Raw genomic sequence first — 21,099 nt, 5'->3', positions numbered from 1 at the left:
CTCTCTCTCTCTCTCTCTTGCTCTCTCTCTCTCTCTCTCTCTCTCTCTCTCTCTCTCTCTCTCTCTCTCTCTCTCTCTCTCGGCCTCTGTCGTCCTCCCGCCCCCGCTACGCAACCCTGTCCCCCCCTCAACTGTGTCATTGTTTGTCTTGTCCAGCCAATGAACATGAGGGGGGGGGGGTTTGTGCGTGTAAAGGGTTGGCGGGGGTCTGTTCAACGCTTTCTGATGGCCAATATCCACCTGATATGTGACCTCTGACCCTTTTCTTTTTCGTTTGTCCATCAGAGTTGGTGTTTGAGGCGGAGACTAAACCATCATCAAACGCCACAGCAGCAAACACGCCTGACCAAGTTGACGCTGAGTGTGTGTGTGTGTGTGTGTGTGTGTGTGTGTGTGTGTGTGTGTGTGTGTGTGTGTGTGTGTGTGTGTGTGTGTGTGTGTGTGTGCGTGCGTGCGTGTGTGTGTGCGTGCATGTGTCGTGCATGTGCATACAAGGCACATTATTAGGTTGACAGCACATCACTGTCACCCTTCCGGAAGGTTGCGTTCTTCCCTCTCAACTCATTCAACATTCTCCTCGTCTTACGTGGACCACACACACGCACACACACGCCTCAGGCTCGGATTATCTTCTTAAAGCAGGAGATGCTGTGATTAGCCCTGGCGGCGGCCGTCGCCTGAGGCTGAGCTTAGTGGTGTGATCCCAGCAGGAAGTTGGAGACTGAGGCGCACCTGGCCCACCCCTCCTCAGCGCCAGGCCCCCCTCGGCCAGCTCAACTTTGGCCGCCAGCGCGCTGACTGCAGCTCGTCCAAACTGGACTGCCTCAGAAAGCACGACAGGCCCAAAAAAGTGAGTCGGCCATTTTGTAGCACTGCCGCAAGTGGGGCGAGTTTTGTGGCTCCATCACACAATTCATAAAGGGCTGTCTGCCGTCATGCTCTGTTAATAGACTTTTACTTTGGAGTCAAGGATCCCAAAGTCCGCGTTGGCCTTCCCAGATGTAAAACCAAAAGATGACAGTGAGTGTGCCTACTCACACCAATGTGTGCGCGTGTGTGTGCGTTTGTGCGTGTTTGTGTAGCGGCTCCAGCTCCACTTCATCTTGTGTTAGCTGCACACAAGCCCAAAGTGTGTCTGGCCTGCTTTTCATGTACTTTGGACAGTTAATATTTGCCCCACTGTGCTTAAACACCCCTTTTGCACACACACACACACACACACACACACACACACACACACACACACACACACACACACACACACACACACACACACACACATACACACACACACACACACACGCACACACACACGCACTCTATGTTGCAATCTTCACCTTGCTAACCACCTTGATTGAAAGTCAAACGTTTTCTCTTGTCATTGTTGCTTTACTTTAATAAGGACCTTTCATATTAAGATTAAATATGGTCTTTGTCTTTCTCTCCAGCATATTCCCGACTCACGCGTTATTTTGGAAGGTTCCGTAAGCGGAAGTTGAGGCGTTACAGCACCTGTACACCTGCTGCACCCTTTTGGTTCACAGAAGTACTGCACATTGACAGGCATGTATTTATTCTGTTTGCCAACAGGGGGAAATGGTGGCCTGATAGAACGCGCGAGGCAGGCGGGCGAATTGATGGAGGGCGAGAGAAAAGCAACCATGAGGACGTCGCTCATGCCCAAGTTGGCGCGCCCACTACCTCACGTCACGTCTGTCTTTTCGTTTGACGGGTGATTGACAGCCAAATGAGTGGGTGAAGGAGGGAGGCAATGTTGGGGAACTTATGTCGGCAAGCGTTAGGTGTCTCGTCACTTGCAGTCAACCCGCCGAGTCAGCTGCAGTCAACCCAAGTTGCCTGGAGTCAGCAGCAGGATGGAGTCACCTTCCAGTCTGCTCCAACCAAATCGGCCCGAGTCACTTGCAGCCACGAGAGGTGGTACGAGTGGGGGCGTGTCCGGGCCATTCCGAGTGTTGAACAAGTCCAAACTAACTCGAATGGGAAGCAAGCGCGAAACTCAACACGCGAACACCGGAAGTGGAGCCAGCATGCAAAAGTAAAACACGTTGAAACGGAAAAGTTGCAGTAGGGTGACGTCACACGCCTGTGCGTGTGCGTGTGTGTGTGTGCGTGTGTGTGTGTGTGTGTGTATATATGTGTGTGTGACCAAAAAAAATTAAAACAAATTTAAAAAAAAGCTGCACTGAGCCGGTTCCCTGCGCCAGCGCCGACGACAGGACGTGCCGCTGTCAGCACAATGACATCACGGCGCTATTTTGAAAGCACTTCCGGCGGCGGTGTGAGGCGCCGCGGGTGCGACAGGTCGGGGCGAGGCTTCAGAGGAGCAGGACGCGCGGAGTGGCTCGGACGCGTGTTGGGGATCTGCGGCCAGGAAGTCTGGCACACGCACAAACTTTGTTTGTGTTCTATTTCTCCCCAAAGTCAAGTGCCGCTTCGCGATGACGTCACGCGCGATGACGTCACGCCACTGGATGGTCACTTTGGGCTTCCTGTTTTTAATGCGCGCCCCGCCTGCGCGAGCACAAGGACAAGGTCAGTTGATTTATTGAGTTAGTTTTCTCTGGTTTATGCTGTGGTCAGTCGACGTGCTCAGTGTGATAACGTCATCAACGCACGTGACGTCAGATGTTCGTCATCGGTTTATTGTCGCCTTGGCACAGGTGGTAGGCACAGAACCTGCTCAGGGCTCTGCCGCCAACCACCTGACTGGCACCTTCTGCCGTGGCTTTCTGTGACTACTTTATCTCCATGGTAATGAGTCTGACCATGTTTTGCAAAAAAAAAACGAAGGTGACGCTTGCGATCGCCCGTTTAGATGAAGGGACAGCCCCGAGGCGCCGTCCGCTGAGCCTCCGAGCAGAAATCACAAATCTGGCTCAAACCGCTATTTGAATCGGCGAAGGTCTTGCCAAGTTACATTTTATATTTGGTGAAAGGCAGTTGGACAGCTGAGTGTGTGCCTTGCTTTGTGTCTGAGAAAGAAATTCAGTCGCAAATTAAAAATGTCCACTCATCTTAATGTGTTTATCATCATGCATCCCTGACATCTGTCACCGGCGTCAGTGTCTTCCCCGAAAAGGTTCCGGAGCAAAGTACTGAGTCCCACCGAGCTTTTGGTGTCCTGGAAGGAACCCAGAGGTCCGCTTGACGGATACGTGGTGGCCTACAGCACACAGCCTGGTAAGGCATACGCGGTGGCGGCATGCACGAGAAGGTGACGCCTGGCCATGCTCGTGCAAACAGGCGGCGAGGAGACGGAGGTAGACGTGGCCAAAGAGGACACCCGGCTGCTGATCGACAACTTTGATGCCAGTCGAGACTACGCCTTCAAAGTGTTTGCCCTGAGAGGGGCGCTAAGAAGCAAACCGCTGGTGGGCGGACACCAAGGTAAAGCGCCGCTGGGTGGCAGGCAGGGCGCCGAGAATGGACATTGCCGCCTTTTGTTTTTCAGCCGAACCCTCAGGACGAGAAAGGCTCGAGAGTCAACGTCCGCACGATGGCGCCCCCACGCACGCCAACGCCATCACTGAGGGTAAGATGGTCAGGACGTGACAATTGGAGCAGGAAGTGAGGTCGAGCGCTGAGAATAACCACGGCGGCAGCGGTGGTGGTCTGAAGCTCGCCCCAAACTCAATACCCTCAAAACGGCTTCAGACGCATTCCTGATTCTGGCGGTTGTCGCGGCAACACCTCCAGCCCTCTCCCTCCATCTTGTCGGCACTTGCCCAGCCGGCGGGCGTGGCCCCCTGTCAATCAGACGGGGGCCCGTCCCCACACGTCTGCGCCGCCCGTGGGCCAATTCTTTGCGACTCTTGCGATGGTTGTCTCGTCTTTGGTCTTGCTTCAAGCGACGGCCGACCTGCGCTGAGGGATGCTCTTGGAGCTGCTTGTGCTCCTGCGTCCGCTGCCGCCCTGCGGACTGAGCCGTTAAGGCTTTCCAATGTAGTTTCTGCTGCTTGTGCTCCGGCGGGCGACGCCTTGCGCAGGCTTTGAAAGTTGTGTTGCGTTGTGCGGGCTTGTCGCCACTTGTCACACCAAGCCGAGCTCCGGATCGAAGCCGAAGAACATTCGTTTGCCTTTCAAAGACTTCTGCAAACCGAATGCGGTAAAGCGAGTCACGTCGTGTCGAGCTCCGCCAGGAATGGCAAGAAGCTAAACTTTGACCCGGTGCAGCGGCGGCGAAGGACGCGCTCTCGCACCTGAACGCCCCACAGCCCACGTGTTGCTGCGGTAGTTGTTGCTCAAAGTCGCATGGCGTGGTGAGCTGCAAGAGTTGACAGCGGTGGCGGGACCGACACTGAAAAAGATCAGATCCAGCGAGGCAAAGCCACGTAGCAACGGGGAAAAAAACAGCCTGCAAATGTCTTGCTGGAAAGTTACTCAACACCGATGAACACGAACATTTGCGCGTGTTTGCGCTCTCGCCAAGCTCAGGTGAGGAGCCGTTCACGTGCAGCACACCGGCCGCCGCGGATGTGGTGATCATGGTGGATGGCTCCTGGAGCATTGGCCGCAGCAACTTCCACCTGGTGAGAAGCTTCCTGGAGAACCTGGTGCGGGCCTTCGAAGTGGATGAGGACCGCACGCGCGTGGGTCAGTAGCGGCCGGCAAGGCAAGCTCTCCGTCCAGCACATGTGACGTGTTCGGCGCCCACAGGCTTGGTGCAGTTCAGCGGCGAGCCGAGGCTGGAGTGGCAACTGAACCGTCACCGGAGCAAAGCGGCCGTGCTGGACGCCGTTCGGAACCTGCCGTACAAAGGCGGGAACACCCTGACAGGTACACCGGTCGAGCTTGGCACGCTTCCTCGAGCGCTGCTCAAGGAAGCGTCCTCGACAAACCCAGGTCTGGCGCTGAGCTTCGTCCTGGAGAACAGCTTCAAAGCAGAGTCTGGATCCCGAGGTCACGTCCCTAAAGTTGCCATCCTAATTACGGACGGAAAGTCCCAAGATGACGTGGTGCCCCCCGCGCAGACCCTGAGGAACGCCGGGATTCGAGTGTTTGCCGTTGGTACGAATCGGACCCACCGGCGCGGCCTCTCACCTGGCGCTGCTGCCTTACTTTCTTCCCCATCGGGCAGGCGTGAAGAACGCGGACGAGGAAGAGCTGAAGGCCATCGCCTCGCCGCCCGCCGACATGCACGTCTACAATGTGGCCGACTTTGATGTGATGAGCGACATCGTGGGCGTTCTGACCAGGAGCGTGTGCCGCACGGTGGAGCAGCTGGCAGGTTGGACACGTCACCTTCCGCATTCCTCTGTTTAGAATCGTCAACTGCTTGCCCCTTTCCTTTCTTCAATCTATGAAGTTTGTGCTTTTGAGGGGTTCTGACCTCCAACACATCCAATATGGCTGACGTCGATTTCTCTCGCTTTGGTTGAGTCCTCTTTCAGTGGGTTTGTTTGGTTCTTTGTTTTGGCTTTTGCAGAGGCAGGCGGTGGCGCCCCCCCGCCAGAAGGCGTGGCCCCTCCCCGCGACCTGGTGACCTCCGATGTCACAGCTCGGAGTTTCCGCGTGACGTGGACACCGCCGCCGACTGGTCAAGTGGAGCGCTACCGCGTGGTTTACTACCCGGCGAACGGCGGCAGGCCGGAGGAGAAGGTAGCGCCGATGGGGCCAGGGCGTCTGGGCGGCGGCCTCCGGGTGGTGACACGTTGTGTCCGCATCACAGGTAGTGCCGGGATCGGAGCACAGCGTCCTGCTGGACCACCTCAGTTCTCTGAGCGAATACCAGGTGGCCGTGTTCGCCGTCTACCGCAGCACCGCCAGCGAGGCGCTGAGAGGCAGCGCCACCACGCGTACGTGGGCCGATAGCCCGAGGCCCAGAGCGGCTGAACCCGCCAGCCTAACCTTGGCGCCGTTGACCCCGTAGTGGCCTTGCCCACCGTGGAGCACCTGGACCTGTCAGAGCCCACCCACGACACCATGAGGGTCCGCTGGACGACCGCCCCGGCTGCATCAGGATACATGATCCTTTACGCGCCCCTCAGCCAGGGAGGGCTCGACGACGAGAAAGAGGTAAGCGACGCAAAGACTACGAAAAAACGCGGAAAAATGATGATGACATCACCACGTGAAGACGGATGATGTCATCAGAAAATGGCCAATATGATGTCATGGCAAAATGATGGCCATGATCCTCATATGGAGATGACACCACGTTGGGGCGACACCATCTGAAGACAAATGACGTCCCGCGCAGGTGAAGGTGGCGTCCGATGTGGAAGAGGCGGAGCTGGAGGGTCTGATACCGTCAACGGAGTATACGGTGACGGTGTACGCCATGTATGGAGAGGAGGCCAGCGACCCCATCACCGGCCAGCTCAGCACGTGTGAGTTGTGAGCGTGCCCGCCGCTGCCGCATTAAAATGGCGTCTGCAAGCGGAAGCCACCTGCTCTCAAGCTCGCGGCTATCTTGCCTCAGCCTTTCATTAAGATTGATGACACTTCATGTTGGTGTGTGAAGCCGACGGTGCCGCTGCTTCGTTCCTTTTGTCTCTTCTTTGATGAAACTTGCAAAGAGAAAGATTCCCAACAATGCAAATCCCTCCTGAAGTTTTGAAACCGGGTCCGCTCAGTGAGCGCCGTGCTCTGATTGGACGTCTCTGACGTGCTCGCCCCCTCAGTGGCGCTGCTCCCGGCGACCAATCTGCGACTGACGGACGTGGGCCACAGCTCTGCCCGACTCAGCTGGGACTCCCCGTCCAGGAAGGCAACGGGCTACAGCGTCGTTTACACCCGCAGCGACGGCGTGGAAAGTAACCAGGTCCGACAAAAATCACTGAAGAAACATTTGTGAAAGTCAACATGCGAGCTGCTGCCACGTGAAGCCTCGGTGTGCACGCACGCGTAGGTGGAGGTGGGCCGCGAGACCAACTGGTTGCTAAGCAACCTGAGCCCTCAGACCGAGTACACAGTGGGTGTGGTTGCCACCTACGACCGGGGGCGAGCAGAGCCGGCCACGCAGAGCTTCTTAACACGTAAGCGTTTGGTCCGTTGACACGTACGTGCGCGCACGCTCCCATTCTCGGGGTTTCCTTGCTCAGGCAACGTTCCAGAACCAACGGACGTGAGAAGCCATGACGCCTCTACAGCCGGCTTCCGGGTGTCGTGGCAGACCCCCACTGACGACGTGGCGCTCTACCGCCTCAGCTGGACGCCCGCAGACGGTGGCCACCGTGGCGACGGTGACAGCGGGGAGGTCGGTGTGTGCGCCTTCTCCACGTCAAAAGCGCACGTCCAGATCCTTCAGTCGACCCTTCAAGTGACATGTCGTCCTCCAGGTGCTGCTCAACACCAACACGAACACCTACACGCTCACTGGACTCCGACCCTCGACCGAGTATGAGGTCCTCTTGAGCGCCATCTATGAGAATGAGGTGGAGAGCGAGCAGGTTGTGCTGCTGGAATACACGGGTATGCTCAGCGCACGTGCGCATTCTGGACAGACAGCCGCATGAGTACACACGTGACTTTTTTGTCATTTGTAGTGGAGAGAACGACCACTGTTGCTATGACAACCACCAGCATTGCAGGTGAGCTCTTGTGACTGAACGCACCTTTGATGTCGCTGTGTTATGGTTTTCATCGTTGTCCTCACCGTCGCGCTCGCAGTGCCTCGTGACGGCGTGCGGGGCATGACCGTGGATGACCGGACCACCTCTAGTCTGCGGGTGTCATGGCAACACTTGGACGCCCACGACGTCCGCCATTACCGCCTCAGCTACAGCAGCGCGGCCGGAAACCAGGAGACGGTAGGATGAGCAATGAAGAGAGCTAGAACTTTGGCGGAGATGGCCGTAAAGTGTTGCCATCCTCTTCCTTGCCGTTCAAGTGTGGGCACCGCGTAGAACGTGGGCGGCCGAGACCCTTTTGGAAAGCCAGAGCAGCTGACGGACATCTGGTTTGTTTTGTTGTGTCAGAGGACGCTGCCGTCCACCCAGAGCAGTTTGGTTTTGCAGCCGCTGATGCCCGACACCCAGTACAAAGTGACTGTCACGCCTGTTTATCTGGATGGAGACGGCGCTACGGTCACGGCCACGGGACGCACGTGTACGTTTCTCACCATGTTGGCGGGGTGCAATTTAGCTCTCCCCCATCTGTCTGTATCGCTGCCACTCTGTTTTCTTTCTCTGGCTCTGTCTTACCGTCTGTGTCGCAGTTCCACTGTCACCTGCTGGGAATCTGCGCGTTTCCGAGGAATGGTACAACCGCTTTCGGATCAGCTGGGACCTTCCCGCTTCTCCCACGACGGGCTTCCGCGTGGTGTACCAGCCGCTGTCGGGTCAGTGGCTCGAGCCGACGTGAGCGCTCTCGGGCCGGCGTGAGCGCTCTCGGGCCGGCGTGAGCGCTCTGAAGTCGGCCCTCTCGCTCAAGCCTGGTTGCGCCCGCAGCCCCCGGACCTGCCTTGGAGACCTTTGTGGGCCGGGACGTGAGCACCATGATGATCGTCAACCTGCTAAGTGACACCGAGTACGGCGTCAAAGTCCTGGCGTCTTACAGCGGCGGGTCCAGCGAGGCGCTGTTGGGCCGGGCCCGGACGCGTGAGTATCTCAACGTGGCCTCCTATCCCGACACGCGCGGCGTCAAAGCTCATTGTCTTGCGGCGGTACCCCGGCAGAGCGCCTGGTCGTGAGCGACCTGAGCATTTACCAGCAGAGCGCCGATGGCTTGTGCGCTCGCTGGCAGCCGCAGAGACACGCCGCCGCCTACCGGGTCGTCATCCAGTCGGCCAGCGGTTAGTAGCGTCTGCCGAGAGACACCGCGGCTGATTGCCTAAGATAAACACTACGCTTTGTAGGGGCAGCCGCATAGTGGCTCTGAGCAAGCAGTTGATTGCGCTGTCACCGTGCACGACAGGCGGTCACGTGGAGGAAGCCAAGCTGAGCGCAGGATCCATCACCCACTGTTTCAACAACCTAAGGCCCGACACGCTGTACAAGATCAGCGTTTACGCGCAGCTGCAGGACGGAAGCCAAGGCCCTGCAGTGACGGCCGCCGCCAAAACTCGTGAGTACTGACGGCGGGGTTGTGTTGCGTGATGTGACGTGGCAGCTTTGCGACGACTTGTGCAGAAGCCGCCTCAACCCCGGCTCCCACCGTGCCGCCGACCACCACCCCGCTCCCCACAGTTCCCCCTGCCAAAGAAGGTAAGTGCACGTTCAACCGAGCAAAAAGCTAGCTTAGCATAGCAGCCCGAGCAGCAGAGTTAGGAGGAAAGACTGACAACCGGCCGCCCGAACAACACACACAGTCTGCAAGGCAGCCAAGGCTGACCTGGCCTTCTTGGTGGACGGTTCCTGGAGCATCGGCGACGACAACTTCCTGAAGATCATCGGCTTCTTGTTCAGTACCGCCGGGGCGCTGGACCGCATTGGGCCCGACGGCACACAGGTAGGCCGCCTCAGAAGGCCGCGGCACGGGCCGGCCCGTCGGCTTTCATCACCCGTGTTGCAAGCGTCCGCCATGTGCCGCAGGTCGCCATCGCTCAGTTCAGCGATGACACGCGCACCGAGTTTGCCTTGAGCGCCTACGACCACAAGGAGCGCCTCCTGGAGGCCATCAACAAAATCTCCTACAAGGGAGGAAACACCCAGACAGGTGAGACATCATCACGCTGGCTCCTGTGCACCCTTTGAAGCCATGCGCTGCCTTGCCCCGTAGGACGTGCGATCCGCCACATGAAGGACAACATCTTCACGGCGGAGGGCGGAGTCAGAAGGGGAGTCCCCAAGGTTCTGGTGGTCCTCACCGATGGCCGATCGCAGGATGACGTCAGCAAGGTCTCAGAGGAGATGCGGATGGAAGGTCACCGCCGGTTGCCGTCGTCTCGGGACCAAATCACAACCAAGCCGTAACCCGTCCGGCGTCCCCACAGGCTTCGTCGTCTTCGCAATCGGGTTCGCCGACGCCGACTACGCTGAGTTGGTGAGCATCGCCAGCAAACCGAGCGAGAGACATGTCTTTTTTGTGGACAACCTGGATGCTGTCAAGAAGATTGAAGAGAAGCTGGTGACCTTTGTGTGCGAAGCTGCCACGGCCAGTGAGGGAGCAACAGCCGGGAACGTTCCTGCTTGCTGGCTGGCACTTTGCTCATGAAAAACGTGTGTGTGTGTGTTTGTGTGTGTGCGTGCAGCATGTCCCTCCGTGGCCATGCACGGCAGCGGCACCACTCCCGGTATGACTTTAGCAGTCTCGTTGGGTTTGGCTGAGGAGCTGCTGACAGTTCCTCCGCTGCTCGCCAGGTTTCCGCATGATGGAGCTGTTTGGACTGCTGGGGGAGCGCTACAGCAGCCTACCCGGCGTTTCCATGGTACCCGGAACCTTTAACGCATTCCCGTGCTTTCGCTTGCACAGCGACGCGCTCCTGGCTCAGCCAACCAGGTTCGTCTGTGGTAGAAAACAAAAAACAAAGTGCACATCTGCTGAGTCGTCGTGATGTTTGGGATGCTCGGCCTCCCTCAGGTTCCTCCACCCAGAAGGTCTTCCCTCGGACTACACCATTGCGCTGCTGTTTCGCCTGCTGCCTAACACTCCCCAGGAACCTTTTGCACTCTGGGAGGTCTTGGACAAGGATCAGCAGCCACTGGTGGGCGTCATCCTGGACAGTGAGTCTGAAACAGCAAGGGCACAATGTCTGTAGAATGGCCGAATTCCACTTTGCCTGTGTTGACTCGCCATGCAGATGGAGGGAAGACGTTGACCTTCTTCAACAATGACTACAGAGGGAACTTTCAGACTGTCACCTTTGAGGGTCCGCACGTCAAGAAACTTTTCCATGGGAGCTTTCACAAGGTCAGCGTTTTGCCAGCGCATTGGCTTTCGGTAGCCCCTCGGGTGACGGGGTGGGCGTGGCTGACCCCAGTGACAAACGCACTCTCTGTGCAGCTCCACGTGGTGATCAGCAAGACTAGCGCCAGCGTGCTTGTGGACTGTCAGGATGTGTCCACCAAGACTATCGAGGCGGCAGGAAACATCAGCACGGACGGAATGGAGGTTCTGGGCAGGATGGTTCGCTCCAGAGGGAACAAGGACAACTCGGCGCCAGTAAGAACAGAGGGGATGCCCTGGTCTTTGGTCTTGGCCTGGCTTGATCCTGCCACTGACAGTCACTGTTTTGCAGTTTGAGCTCCAGATGTTTGACATTGTGTGCAGTACCTCATGGGCCTCCAGGGATCAGTGCTGTGAACTTCCTAGTTTGGTGAGTCATCTGTCCACTTTGGGTCTACGTGCTAAGACCTAATATCCCGCCTCCCTCTTTGTCATGCCCCCGTGTGTTGATCCCATGACCACCCAGCGCAACGAGGCCCAGTGTCCTGCCATGCCGAAGGCCTGCACCTGCACTCAGGACAGCAGAGGCGCCGCAGGCCCTGCCGGACCCCCTGTGAGGCGCACACGTGCAACGCACACACGCAGTTTGCTTTTGGAGGCTCTAAATTCCGCATATTTCCAATTAGGGTGGGCCAGGAATACGAGGAGCCCGAGGTGAGCGTGGAGTGCCCGGTCCAGTGGTGAGTTCTGGGATTTCAAGTTCAGTTTTTGAGCCAATCTCTTGCTGACATGAAGTCAACCCCTTGGTCCAGGGGCCTGCTGGAGCTGTAGGTGAGCCTGGAGTGCCAGGACCCCAGGGGGCCCCAGGACCACTAGGGCCCAGCGGGCGCTCCATCAGGGGTTCCCCGGTAAGCATGTCATGCACGTTGCATGTTCCACACATTAGGACATTTGCCCCTTCCTGAGACATTATGACTCTTCCCGTGCATGTTCATCCACGCACGCACACACGTGTGTCTTTGCATGCAGGGTGCTCCGGGGGAGCCAGGACAGAAAGGAGAGTCGGGGCAACGAGGTCTGCAGGTAAACGCCAGGCTCCTCAAACGCGTCTCACGCGAGTTAGCCGGCCGCTGACCTGCAGTGGCGCGTGTGTTCCAGGGCGTGGCCGGCCGAGTGGGCACTCCCGGCAGAGAAGGACTTCCCGGCCCCAGAGTGAGTGGCGCTGCACTGTGTGCTGTCAATGCGCTTTGTTGCGACTCACGCACGTTCCTCTGTCGTTCGCAGGGGCCGCCGGGCAAAGACGGCCCCCCCGGCCGACCGGGCTCCTCTGGAACCATTGTAAGTGCTTTGAAAGAAGCAACGTAGCACTGCGCTAGACAGGAGAGCCCAGCTGGCGCGTCGTGCGATCATGGGAGGGAGGCCATTCCAAAGAGAGGGAGCAGCAAGTGTCCCCTTTGAGCTTCTGCTTAGTTCCTAGTAGCTGAAAGGACAATGAAAATTGTCCAAGCGTGACTCTTCTCTCATCCGCAGGGAAATCCTGGAGCCCCAGGGGCCCCTGGAAACACAGGTGCCCCGGGAAAACACGGAGAACTGGGACCGCCGGTGAGTCCCAGCATCAAACATCAGAAGCTAGCAGGGAGCGAGGGAGCATTGGAGCAATGCCCATGAACCCCAAAATTAGAGAGTCCAAAACCTGCCTGCCACAAGTTCTCTTTAGTCACAGCCAGGTTCAGGTCAATGAGCTCCGGGGTTGGCAGATTGCAATTCGTCCTTCAGTCCACGTTCATGGCCAGTCAGAGCAGAGCTTTTGAGTCTTTTGTTCCCGCTGCCAATGTTTTTCTTCTCGCTGCAGGGTCCGAGCGGAACCAAGGGCGACAAAGGCGAACGGGTACACCTTGTTCCTCTCCCCGATCGGCCGCCATGTTTCGTCTCCTCCTCTTACTTGACTTTGTGCTTTTGCATTTCCAGGGCGACCTGCAGTCCACGGCCACAGTCCAGACCATCGCCAGGCAGGTGTGTGAGCAGCTGATTCAGAGTGAGTACTTCAATACGGCAGGTTAGCCCTGGCAAATGTCAGCATGGACGTGACCCCCGAATAAAAGCCGCCCAACCTCCATGCTGCTCGCAGGTCACATGGCTCAGTTCAACACCCTCCTAAACCACGCGCCCAGCCCATCTGTGACCATCCGCACCGTCCCGGGACCTCCTGGAGAATCCGGTCGAAATGGATCGCCAGGGCCCCAAGGGGAACAGGGCCCCTCTGGAAGGCCTGGTTTCCCCGGACAAAATGGACAGAACGGCCAGCCCGGAGAACGAGGTGCGCCGGGCCGAGCTGAGTCGACCAACGGGCAACTCCCGATAGCAATATTGACATCTGTGTGCGTGTGCACAGGTCCCCCAGGTGAAAGGGGTGAAAAGGGTTCCGCTGGTGTGGGAGTTCAGGGCCCTAGAGGACCGCCAGGACCTCCTGGTAATCCCTTCATGATGTTTGCATCCCTTCATGTCCCTTTGCATGCCCCCACCCATTGCTAACACCTTCCATAATGGGTCGAGACCCAACAGTTCTCCTCACTCCGAGGTCATGTCCTCACATCCCACCATTTGGCTGCAGGTGCTCCAGGCCAAGGCAGGTCCGGCAGTCCAGGCCCGTCCGGGAGACCTGGGAATCCAGGAGCACCAGGACGTCCTGGGGTTCCAGGCCCAGTGGGCTCCGCCGGTCCTCCGGGTTACTGTGACCAGAATTCCTGCGTGGGCTACAACGTTGGAGGTACGTAGTGAAGGCCGCCCACAGGAAGTAGTTGTGGACACTCGGCCGCACACTTCTTCCGAGCCCCCGTCAGCCCGTTTTACTCCTCCTTTTTCTGTCCCGCTAACCTATCGGAGACCCTTTCAAGCGATTCAAGTCTTGGTACGCCATCGTGGATGTGTCACTATGAGGCGGCGCTGACTGATGCCCTGAATTGAGTGTCGATGTTGCTGTTCCTGCAGTCCAGCTGCCGTCCAACATTTTCCCCAACTACGGTGAGGCGGAGGAGGAAGACCCGTACCGCTACTATCAGCCTGACTACCCGCCTCCGCGGCCTGTCCAGGACCCGGAGCTGGATACGGAGCGTTCTGAACTGGAACTGAACTTCCAAGATGAGGGGGTGGGGCCATAGAGGAGCCTGGGCAGAGGCAGCGTCAGGAAGTGAAGTGAAGCTCAGCGTGAGGAAGAGGTCCGGTGGACAAAGCCTAGCTCACACATGTAATCTCTGTACATGCTTTTCAGGAAGTCAAGAAGTGTTGAACACACACACGCACACACACAGACACACACTTGTGCATCTGATTGGCCACTGCCCAGAACGGGGGCGTGCGATGACGCTTGACATCGAGGAAGCGTTTGAAAGAGCTTGTGGCAGTCAAAGTAATTTATTTGGAAGACGTTCTGTCCAGTTTGTCAACACAATAAAAAAATGACAGTACAGTCCAAGTTTGAGTCGCGAGAATGTCATCGTGATTCACGAGAGTCTCACCGCTGAAGAAGCTCTTCTGGTGTTCATTGCTTCATTTCAACTTATTTGCTTTTCATCCCGGTCCCCGTCTTGACCTCTGTCTCACCTATTTGTCTCTTTAATTTCTCTCTCCTCTTTATCTCGTCTGCTCTTCCTCATTCCTTCATCTGTCTGTCTTCATACGGTCACATTTTCATTTCTCCACCTCATAATTTGCCTCCTTGTGTCATTTCATGTCTTTGTATCTCAGCCTGCATATTTTTACTTCATCTTCAAATTGTCATTGTTTCATCTAATCATGTCTTCAAGACGGCCCCTGCTTCTTGTGTTCACCCTGGCGCCTCTACCACGGTTTCTAAGCAGCCTCGGCCAAGCTCTTCTTCGAGTGGCTGCCGTCGGCTGCCTGGCAACCTCATCTGACCCCGTCCTCCAGAGACTGCGCCTACACGAGCGTGATCTTGAGAGCACGTGCTCCACATTTTTTAGCAGGATAAAAATGTAAGGTAACTTGTACGTTTTTTTAAAGTAATGTATTGTATATAATGTATAATGTCAAAATATTTTAATCTTGTGTCGTCATAACATCCCGGGGTCAGAGGTGGTGGAAGCGCGGTAGTTCTGGCAGTGACAAGTACATGTCACTCTGGTACAACACGTGTACGGCCTCAGCTCTGATAGGCCAGTGTGTAGAGGTCCAAGGCTTTGGTGTGGAAGCACATCTCCACGGCGGCAAAGTCGGACAGGATTCTCTGGCGGGCAGAAAAGGAGTCACGCTAGCCAGGACGGCGGCAGCTCCGACCCGGCTGCCTCCCACCTTGATGTCTCGACTCTTCTGCTTCTCAAAGTCATCGATGGTCTTCTCCAGCTGCCGCGTGGCGCGCACCGCATCCATGGTGGCTCGCTGCAATTCACTCTCGGCCTGATGCACAGCGGGAGGGGCAGCTTCATCATTGACATCCTCCTCCCCTCGTACGCCGCCGGACCAACACGCGGCGGGGAACCCACCTGAGACTGGACGCGGGCGGAGTCAAGCAACAATCGCCCCCCCCGACGTTACGAGATGTTGCGAGGCAAACCGGGAAACGCGAGGGAGCTACGGCCGCACGGGTCAAGTGAACAAAAACGCGATGCCGTTCTTTGGGGAAATGGATTGGATCCAAAACCGAGTTAGGAGCTTGCTGCCTGAACACATCAAAGAAGTCAAGCTAAAGGATACGATGACTTGTCGGTCGGACGTTGGCGAGTGCGCTCCAGTTGCAGCATCTGCTTGGACTCCCGAGTCCTGGCGTTATGGACCGCCTTCACGTCCTCCTGAAAAGCCGCTGTCATCCCCATAGCCCTTGATCACGCTAACACTAATGCTATGCTAGCTCACCCGTTTCCGCCGCACGACTGCGCCGTAACCTTTCAGCGGCTCGATCACTTTGGCCTCCAGCCGCTCTACCTCAAAAAACGCAGGTATGCCACATCGTATTTGTCTGCCATCCATCCATGGTTTCAATGGCAGACACACAATCTACATTTCACATGACAGTAATCATGAAAAGAGATGTTTGTTTTACATGTACAACGCAAGCCCAAAATCCACTGAGGACTGCAGGGCTCGTTTATTCCATGAAAGGAAGAAAAAAAAATAATAGACTGCTGTGAATGTGTACGTCAAGGTGCGCATTTTTGTCGGCAGGCCTTTATTTATTGGGGAGCCAATTTCATTTTAGTTCATAAAAAGTCAAATTGAAAAAAAAATAAAAAAATGAAAATGCTTTTTACAAAACAAACTACATTATGTTTACAAATGCAAATAGTTATAGGAAAATGTCAATGAATTCTGAAACACCAGCTTTGGAGGGTTGTCAAACGATTTATTTCCATGACTGCACAGCCGCAAAAAAAGGTCAAACAGTCGTCTGGGAGTTAGAGTCGGGCATGCCGCAAAAGCAATGTCATTGAGCCGCAATAACAAAATGACGTCGCTCAGGCAAACCTTGGCAATTTTCTCAATCTCGTACCTTTGAAGCATTTCATTCATTTGTTCCAGGTACATAATAGCATATCATCACGCAGTCAGTACAAATCACACCTGAGACGCCATTGCAACTCAGACCTATTGGTTTGTATCGGAGCGCACTTTTCCTAGTCCAGTGCTTCTCAATTATCCTATCAGCGTGATTGGGATGCAATGACTTTATAAGTGCCGCCTTAATTTATTTGGCTTCATACTGTCCGGTGCCAACATTGTAAGGCACAGTAAACACACCGGTCTTTCCTCGTCTCCCATCGTAGTCACACTGAAGCCGAGCACTACGTACGCTTCATCATATTTCCTTGTCTTAGCTTTCGTGTAACTCTCAATTCTCTTATCTCTGTCTCTCTCTGCCGTTCTTTTCAACCGTGTTAAATATTTTTCCATGGTGTCCCACTGCACTTTTTATTGCCTGCTCTGTGCTGTGTGTGCGTATGTTGCGTGCGCTCTACACTGTAGAGCGAATACTGTTCCAGTGATACCGCCACTCCCACCTACTGCAGTGGATGTCTAATTACCTTTTAATCTAGTACAGCCAAAAGAAAAGCATGTTTCCTGGTGTCACACGCTTGGTATCGCACCGTGACCCCCCACCCCCAGGGGGGGCGCACCCCACTATTTGAGAAGCACTGTCCTAGTCGGACTTTCCTCGAATGCAGCGTTAGTCTTGCTTCCGCTGTGACGCGGTGCGGCTAGGCTACGCTAGCGATGAATCGGATCGCTTAGTCCGGTTTCAATCAGGAAATGACAGAGCAGAAGATTTTGTTTTTTTGAAAACACAACAGCGCTGAGTTTATTTCTTTTTGGAGACGCCCACGGTGCGGCCGCGGCGGCCGGTGGTCTTGGTGTGCTGACCGCGTACGCGCAAGCTGCAAAGGATGCGCGAGTCAGTTAGGGGGGGTGTCAGCGAGATTCAACATTGCCACGGGCTACCGAGAGACGACTCACCCCCAAAAGTGTCGGAGACCGCGATGAGCTCGTATTTTCTTCAGCCGCTCCAGATCTTCTCGCAACTTGTTGTCCAGGCCATTGGCCAGCACCTGAAAGCGGCGTGTGTTGTTGGACTTTACTCGCTTTTGGACAATGTCTTTGACAAAATCTTGAGGGCAAAACCCGCACCAAGATGATCATCCCGATCATAACAGTTCAGAATGGATTAATGGGGACATGGCTAGTGTCAAGGTTTTTGTCTTTTTGCAGCATTTGTCATCTCGGCTTTTCATCCATCACATGTAGGTATGCAACATAAGCGGGCAATGGCCCAACAAGAAAGCTGGCAATTTTATCCACTCACTTGACTGAATTTCCCGTCCTTGACATCCTTCTGCCTGTTGAGGAACCAATCCGGGATTTTGTACTGGCGAGGATTTTGCATTATGGTCACCACCCGCTCCACCTGCACACAGAGTGTTCAGTGTGGCTGCAGCTCCAAATGGGACAAGACCCCGGCCGGCCACGAGCTGGCTCACCTCCTCATCGGTCAGCTCGCCGGCTCTTTTGTTGAGGTCGATGTCGGCCTTCCTCAGCACCACATGGGCGTATCGTCGGCCCACACCCTGAGAAGGCGGCACCAAGAATATTGGAACAGGGCAGTAACAGCAACGTCCTGCCACCTCCCCCCTTTCCTACCTTGATGGCAGTGATCGCAAAGGCGATTTTCCGCCTCCCATCAATGTTTGTGTTCAAGACACGAAGTATGTGCTGGAATTTCTCGGGGATGACCAAAGCCTACAAAAACAACACATCAAAGCTCACTTGAAGTTGAGCACGACGCAGCCACTCCACATTGACGATCGTTACAGACGTCAGAACATCTCGGGTCTAACCAAATCCTACAGAAACAACTTGTAGCTTAGCACGAGGGGCGGCTCCATATTGACGGCCGTTACAGACGTCGGAGCTTCTGTGCGCGACGTTTGAAGCCGACTATCGCTACAATCATCGGGGCTTCTGTGCGCGATGCTTCGGGCAAACAGTGCAGTCAGTGTACAGCAAGCGTGCGAGTCAATCAGCCAGCGTGAACAATCAAGCGGCGCTAACGGCTCCATTAAATTAGCAGCAGCAGCGACTACACGCTCGCTTTTAAAGGCCATGTTTGCCCTCACTAACAATCAATTCAACATCGTATTTGCTCGCACACACTACGCGCGCCCCTCAAAGATACTCGGGGCGCGGATGGACTACTATTCGCAATGGATGGCGACCGATTTGGATTGTCGACCAGGATTCTCACCATCTTGAAAGCTGGTTCCGCGTGGTAGGAAGTAACGCAGGTCTCGCGACAATTTGATCGCGCTGGGGGTGGAAATCGGTTGATCTCAAATGACGTCACGTTCGGTCAGTCGAACAAACATTGTGTCCGATTGACTGTGCAACTATAGTTATATATAGTTATATATGGTGAACAATTATATATATGAACAGTTATATATGGTGAACGGAGTTGTTCACCTCACAACCCCGTTAAGATAAAGCATGCAACCCCCGCCCCCTTGCGCTCCTTCTCGATCCATATATTAAAAAAAAAAACCAAGTGTCCTCCTTTGAGAATAATAGTCTGTTGTCAAAAAGAAATTAGGAATTAAATTTTAAATCGGAGCAGAAACTAATATTATGATTGATATTGTGATTTACTAGCCACTTAAATTTGTTTTTTTCTTTACAAATTATAGAATACATTTTCATATTTTTTCCAAAATGCCCGTGGCTAAAATAGGTAATTACAAAACAAAAATTGTAGACCCGAATTGAGTTGTTTTAAAATTTATGTAACAGTGCTTGTTCTTGTGCACGTAAACTTTGTGTTTTTCCTTGAGTTATCTGATTGCAAAAATACTTTTTTTTTTTTTTTTTTTACCTGTTTTCATACCTCTTTAACAAGCTGACATTGATTGGGAGACTGTCACGGATCGGATGGAGCAGGGCGACCAAATGCAGCTTGGACCAGGGTTTATTCGGCAAAACAAATTGATAGACTCGGCAAACTGACATTACCTAACGAAATAACATAAGGACTAACCGACAGGGACGCGAAGCAAAGGACGTGAAGACATTAAGACAACAGGAACCAAAAGACATCAAGACAACAACACAATGATCCGACGGGGCGTGAGGGGCAGACAGGACTTATATACACGACAGGTAACAAGAGGCTGGTGAGAATAATCAAACTAATCATGGGCACACAGGAGGGTAGGGGCGAGCACACAGACACAAACCAAGACAACAGAGACACATAGTAACACGGCTGGGGACGAGACGTGACAGAGACACAATGGCACATTCCAACACGACTCCCCCCTCCCTCCCCCAAATGGAAATTCTAGAGAAAGACGTCTGCGAGTAAACAATCTTAAAATGACTCCTTAAATGAAGTGACAGAACAGAAGAAAATGATTGTAATTGTTAAATATGAACATACAAGAACCCCACTATCTAAGGGAGGATGATATATTTTGATACAGCAACTCCTCAACATTGACATGTATAAAATGTTTTGAGTTTGGGGAGTAAAACCGCCCCAGTGAGTACAAAATTGTTTCACTTTTCTTGAAAGGCAAACTCCGTTTTTCTCCTCACATATAATTGTGTACTGAATAGTAATGACGATGTCCGTTCTACAATAAAGTCGTTTATCAGTGTGCTTTTCACTGTGAGGATAAGTATCAGTGATCAACAAATAATCATCTTAATAGTGATGGAGTGTATCCAGACCCCTTGCTGCTCTCTATCTCATTCTCTCTTTACAACCAAACATGTTTTATATCTAATAGGGCATGCAATATTGATCCAACTGACACAATTAGAGGAAAGAATATCATATGATCCACTTTGTTCTTAACCTGACACTATTTTGTCCATCCCTCCAAACAAAATCAACAAAAACGTCATTCGGGCTGTCAGCGTATACGTACATATAGCGACTTGCACACGCGTCAGTTAGCAACACAATAGCACCACTATTGGCTTTAATATTCGCAACCACAAATTGCGTTTTTCTTATTCCAATAATAAAAAAGGGGAAATACATTTAAACGTGTGTCAAGCGTGAGGCAAATGGAAACACTTGCGCTCCAGCGCTCTCTTGAGTAGGCGCCTTTACACTGGAGCGTGTGTGGGCGGGGTTGGGGGGGGGGGCAGAGGAAGTGATAGTCACAGAGATTATTCTGTAGCAAAGTTACAAGAGGCGTGAATTGTCAACACGTCTTCCTTTGCATAGATTGCCAATATATCTGTTGGTAATTGATGAAAATGAAAAATAAAAAGTTGGATGTGGAATTTGTTGACTTCGAGCGCCATCCTGTGGGCAGTTGAGTTACAAAAAACCTTTCTCTCTCCGAGTAACAGAATGACAGAAGTGGACTGAACTTGCTCCGTTTTTAGACATCTGCAACAGTCCTTGAAATTATTCAGCAACTTGAAACTGGTTGATGATTATGGTGAGAAAAAATATGCCATGTTGATTTTTTGTGAATATATTATTTCAGTTTATTTATTTCATATTATTGTCAGTCATGCAGGTGACGCAATTTGGAAAAAACTGAATTCGGTCGACTTCATTCTTGTCTGTTTGCTGAATTTTTCCTTTTCACCAAACGCTAAAAAATGACCAAGGCAACTTTGCCGTTTCACCAGGATTAAACGCTCCTGAGCCAACATGTGACACAAAAAACGGACGGAGTCCTCACGGCTCCAACTGCTATAAGAAGATGGAGACCCACAACGTTTGGCTGGGAGCTCGTCACGACTGCGTCTGGGAGGGCGGCGACCTTGTCTCCATCACCTCCGAGGACG

The 21,099-nt window shown here is 53.9% G+C and overlaps 2 protein-coding genes across 2 annotated transcripts; one reads left to right on the top strand and one right to left on the bottom strand.

Moving 5' to 3' along the window:
- Nucleotides 1–2,317: 2,317 nt before the first annotated feature.
- Nucleotides 2,318–14,266, top strand: LOC119130116 (collagen alpha-1(XIV) chain-like). Its single transcript, XM_037263707.1, has 47 exons — nucleotides 2,318–2,553; nucleotides 3,085–3,201; nucleotides 3,265–3,408; nucleotides 3,473–3,553; nucleotides 4,456–4,614; nucleotides 4,678–4,797; nucleotides 4,864–5,028; nucleotides 5,099–5,248; nucleotides 5,447–5,619; nucleotides 5,690–5,816; nucleotides 5,891–6,036; nucleotides 6,221–6,350; nucleotides 6,645–6,784; nucleotides 6,872–6,998; nucleotides 7,065–7,219; nucleotides 7,302–7,434; nucleotides 7,509–7,553; nucleotides 7,633–7,772; nucleotides 7,941–8,070; nucleotides 8,180–8,302; nucleotides 8,412–8,561; nucleotides 8,639–8,755; nucleotides 8,878–9,027; nucleotides 9,093–9,167; nucleotides 9,272–9,411; nucleotides 9,495–9,618; nucleotides 9,682–9,825; nucleotides 9,896–10,060; nucleotides 10,154–10,195; nucleotides 10,263–10,401; nucleotides 10,483–10,625; nucleotides 10,703–10,812; nucleotides 10,906–11,064; nucleotides 11,141–11,218; nucleotides 11,315–11,401; nucleotides 11,475–11,528; nucleotides 11,601–11,696; nucleotides 11,818–11,871; nucleotides 11,947–12,000; nucleotides 12,073–12,126; nucleotides 12,319–12,390; nucleotides 12,641–12,676; nucleotides 12,757–12,823; nucleotides 12,917–13,105; nucleotides 13,181–13,258; nucleotides 13,400–13,555; nucleotides 13,777–14,266. Exons 1-47 carry the CDS (start codon nucleotides 2,460–2,462, stop codon nucleotides 13,944–13,946), a joined length of 5,502 nt encoding a protein of 1,833 aa, XP_037119602.1. The 5' UTR covers nucleotides 2,318–2,459; the 3' UTR covers nucleotides 13,947–14,266.
- A 2,814-nt stretch (nucleotides 14,267–17,080) lies between these two features.
- On the bottom strand, nucleotides 17,081–18,669 carry LOC119130408 (40S ribosomal protein S18-like). The gene is made up of 6 exons (XM_037264259.1): nucleotides 18,539–18,669; nucleotides 17,935–18,033; nucleotides 17,775–17,861; nucleotides 17,600–17,701; nucleotides 17,254–17,345; nucleotides 17,081–17,174 (listed from the first exon to the last, which is right to left on the bottom strand). The coding sequence occupies exons 1-6, from the start codon at nucleotides 18,539–18,541 to the stop codon at nucleotides 17,099–17,101; spliced, it is 459 nt and encodes a 152-aa protein (XP_037120154.1). The 5' UTR covers nucleotides 18,542–18,669; the 3' UTR covers nucleotides 17,081–17,098.
- Between the last annotated feature and the right edge of the window lie 2,430 nt (nucleotides 18,670–21,099).

The sequence above is a fragment of the Syngnathus acus genome, chromosome 11, assembly GCF_901709675.1.
Source record: "Syngnathus acus chromosome 11, fSynAcu1.2, whole genome shotgun sequence".
In the NCBI taxonomy this organism is placed as follows: domain Eukaryota; kingdom Metazoa; phylum Chordata; class Actinopteri; order Syngnathiformes; family Syngnathidae; genus Syngnathus; species Syngnathus acus.
This window is presented reverse-complemented; position numbering and strand designations above follow the sequence as displayed.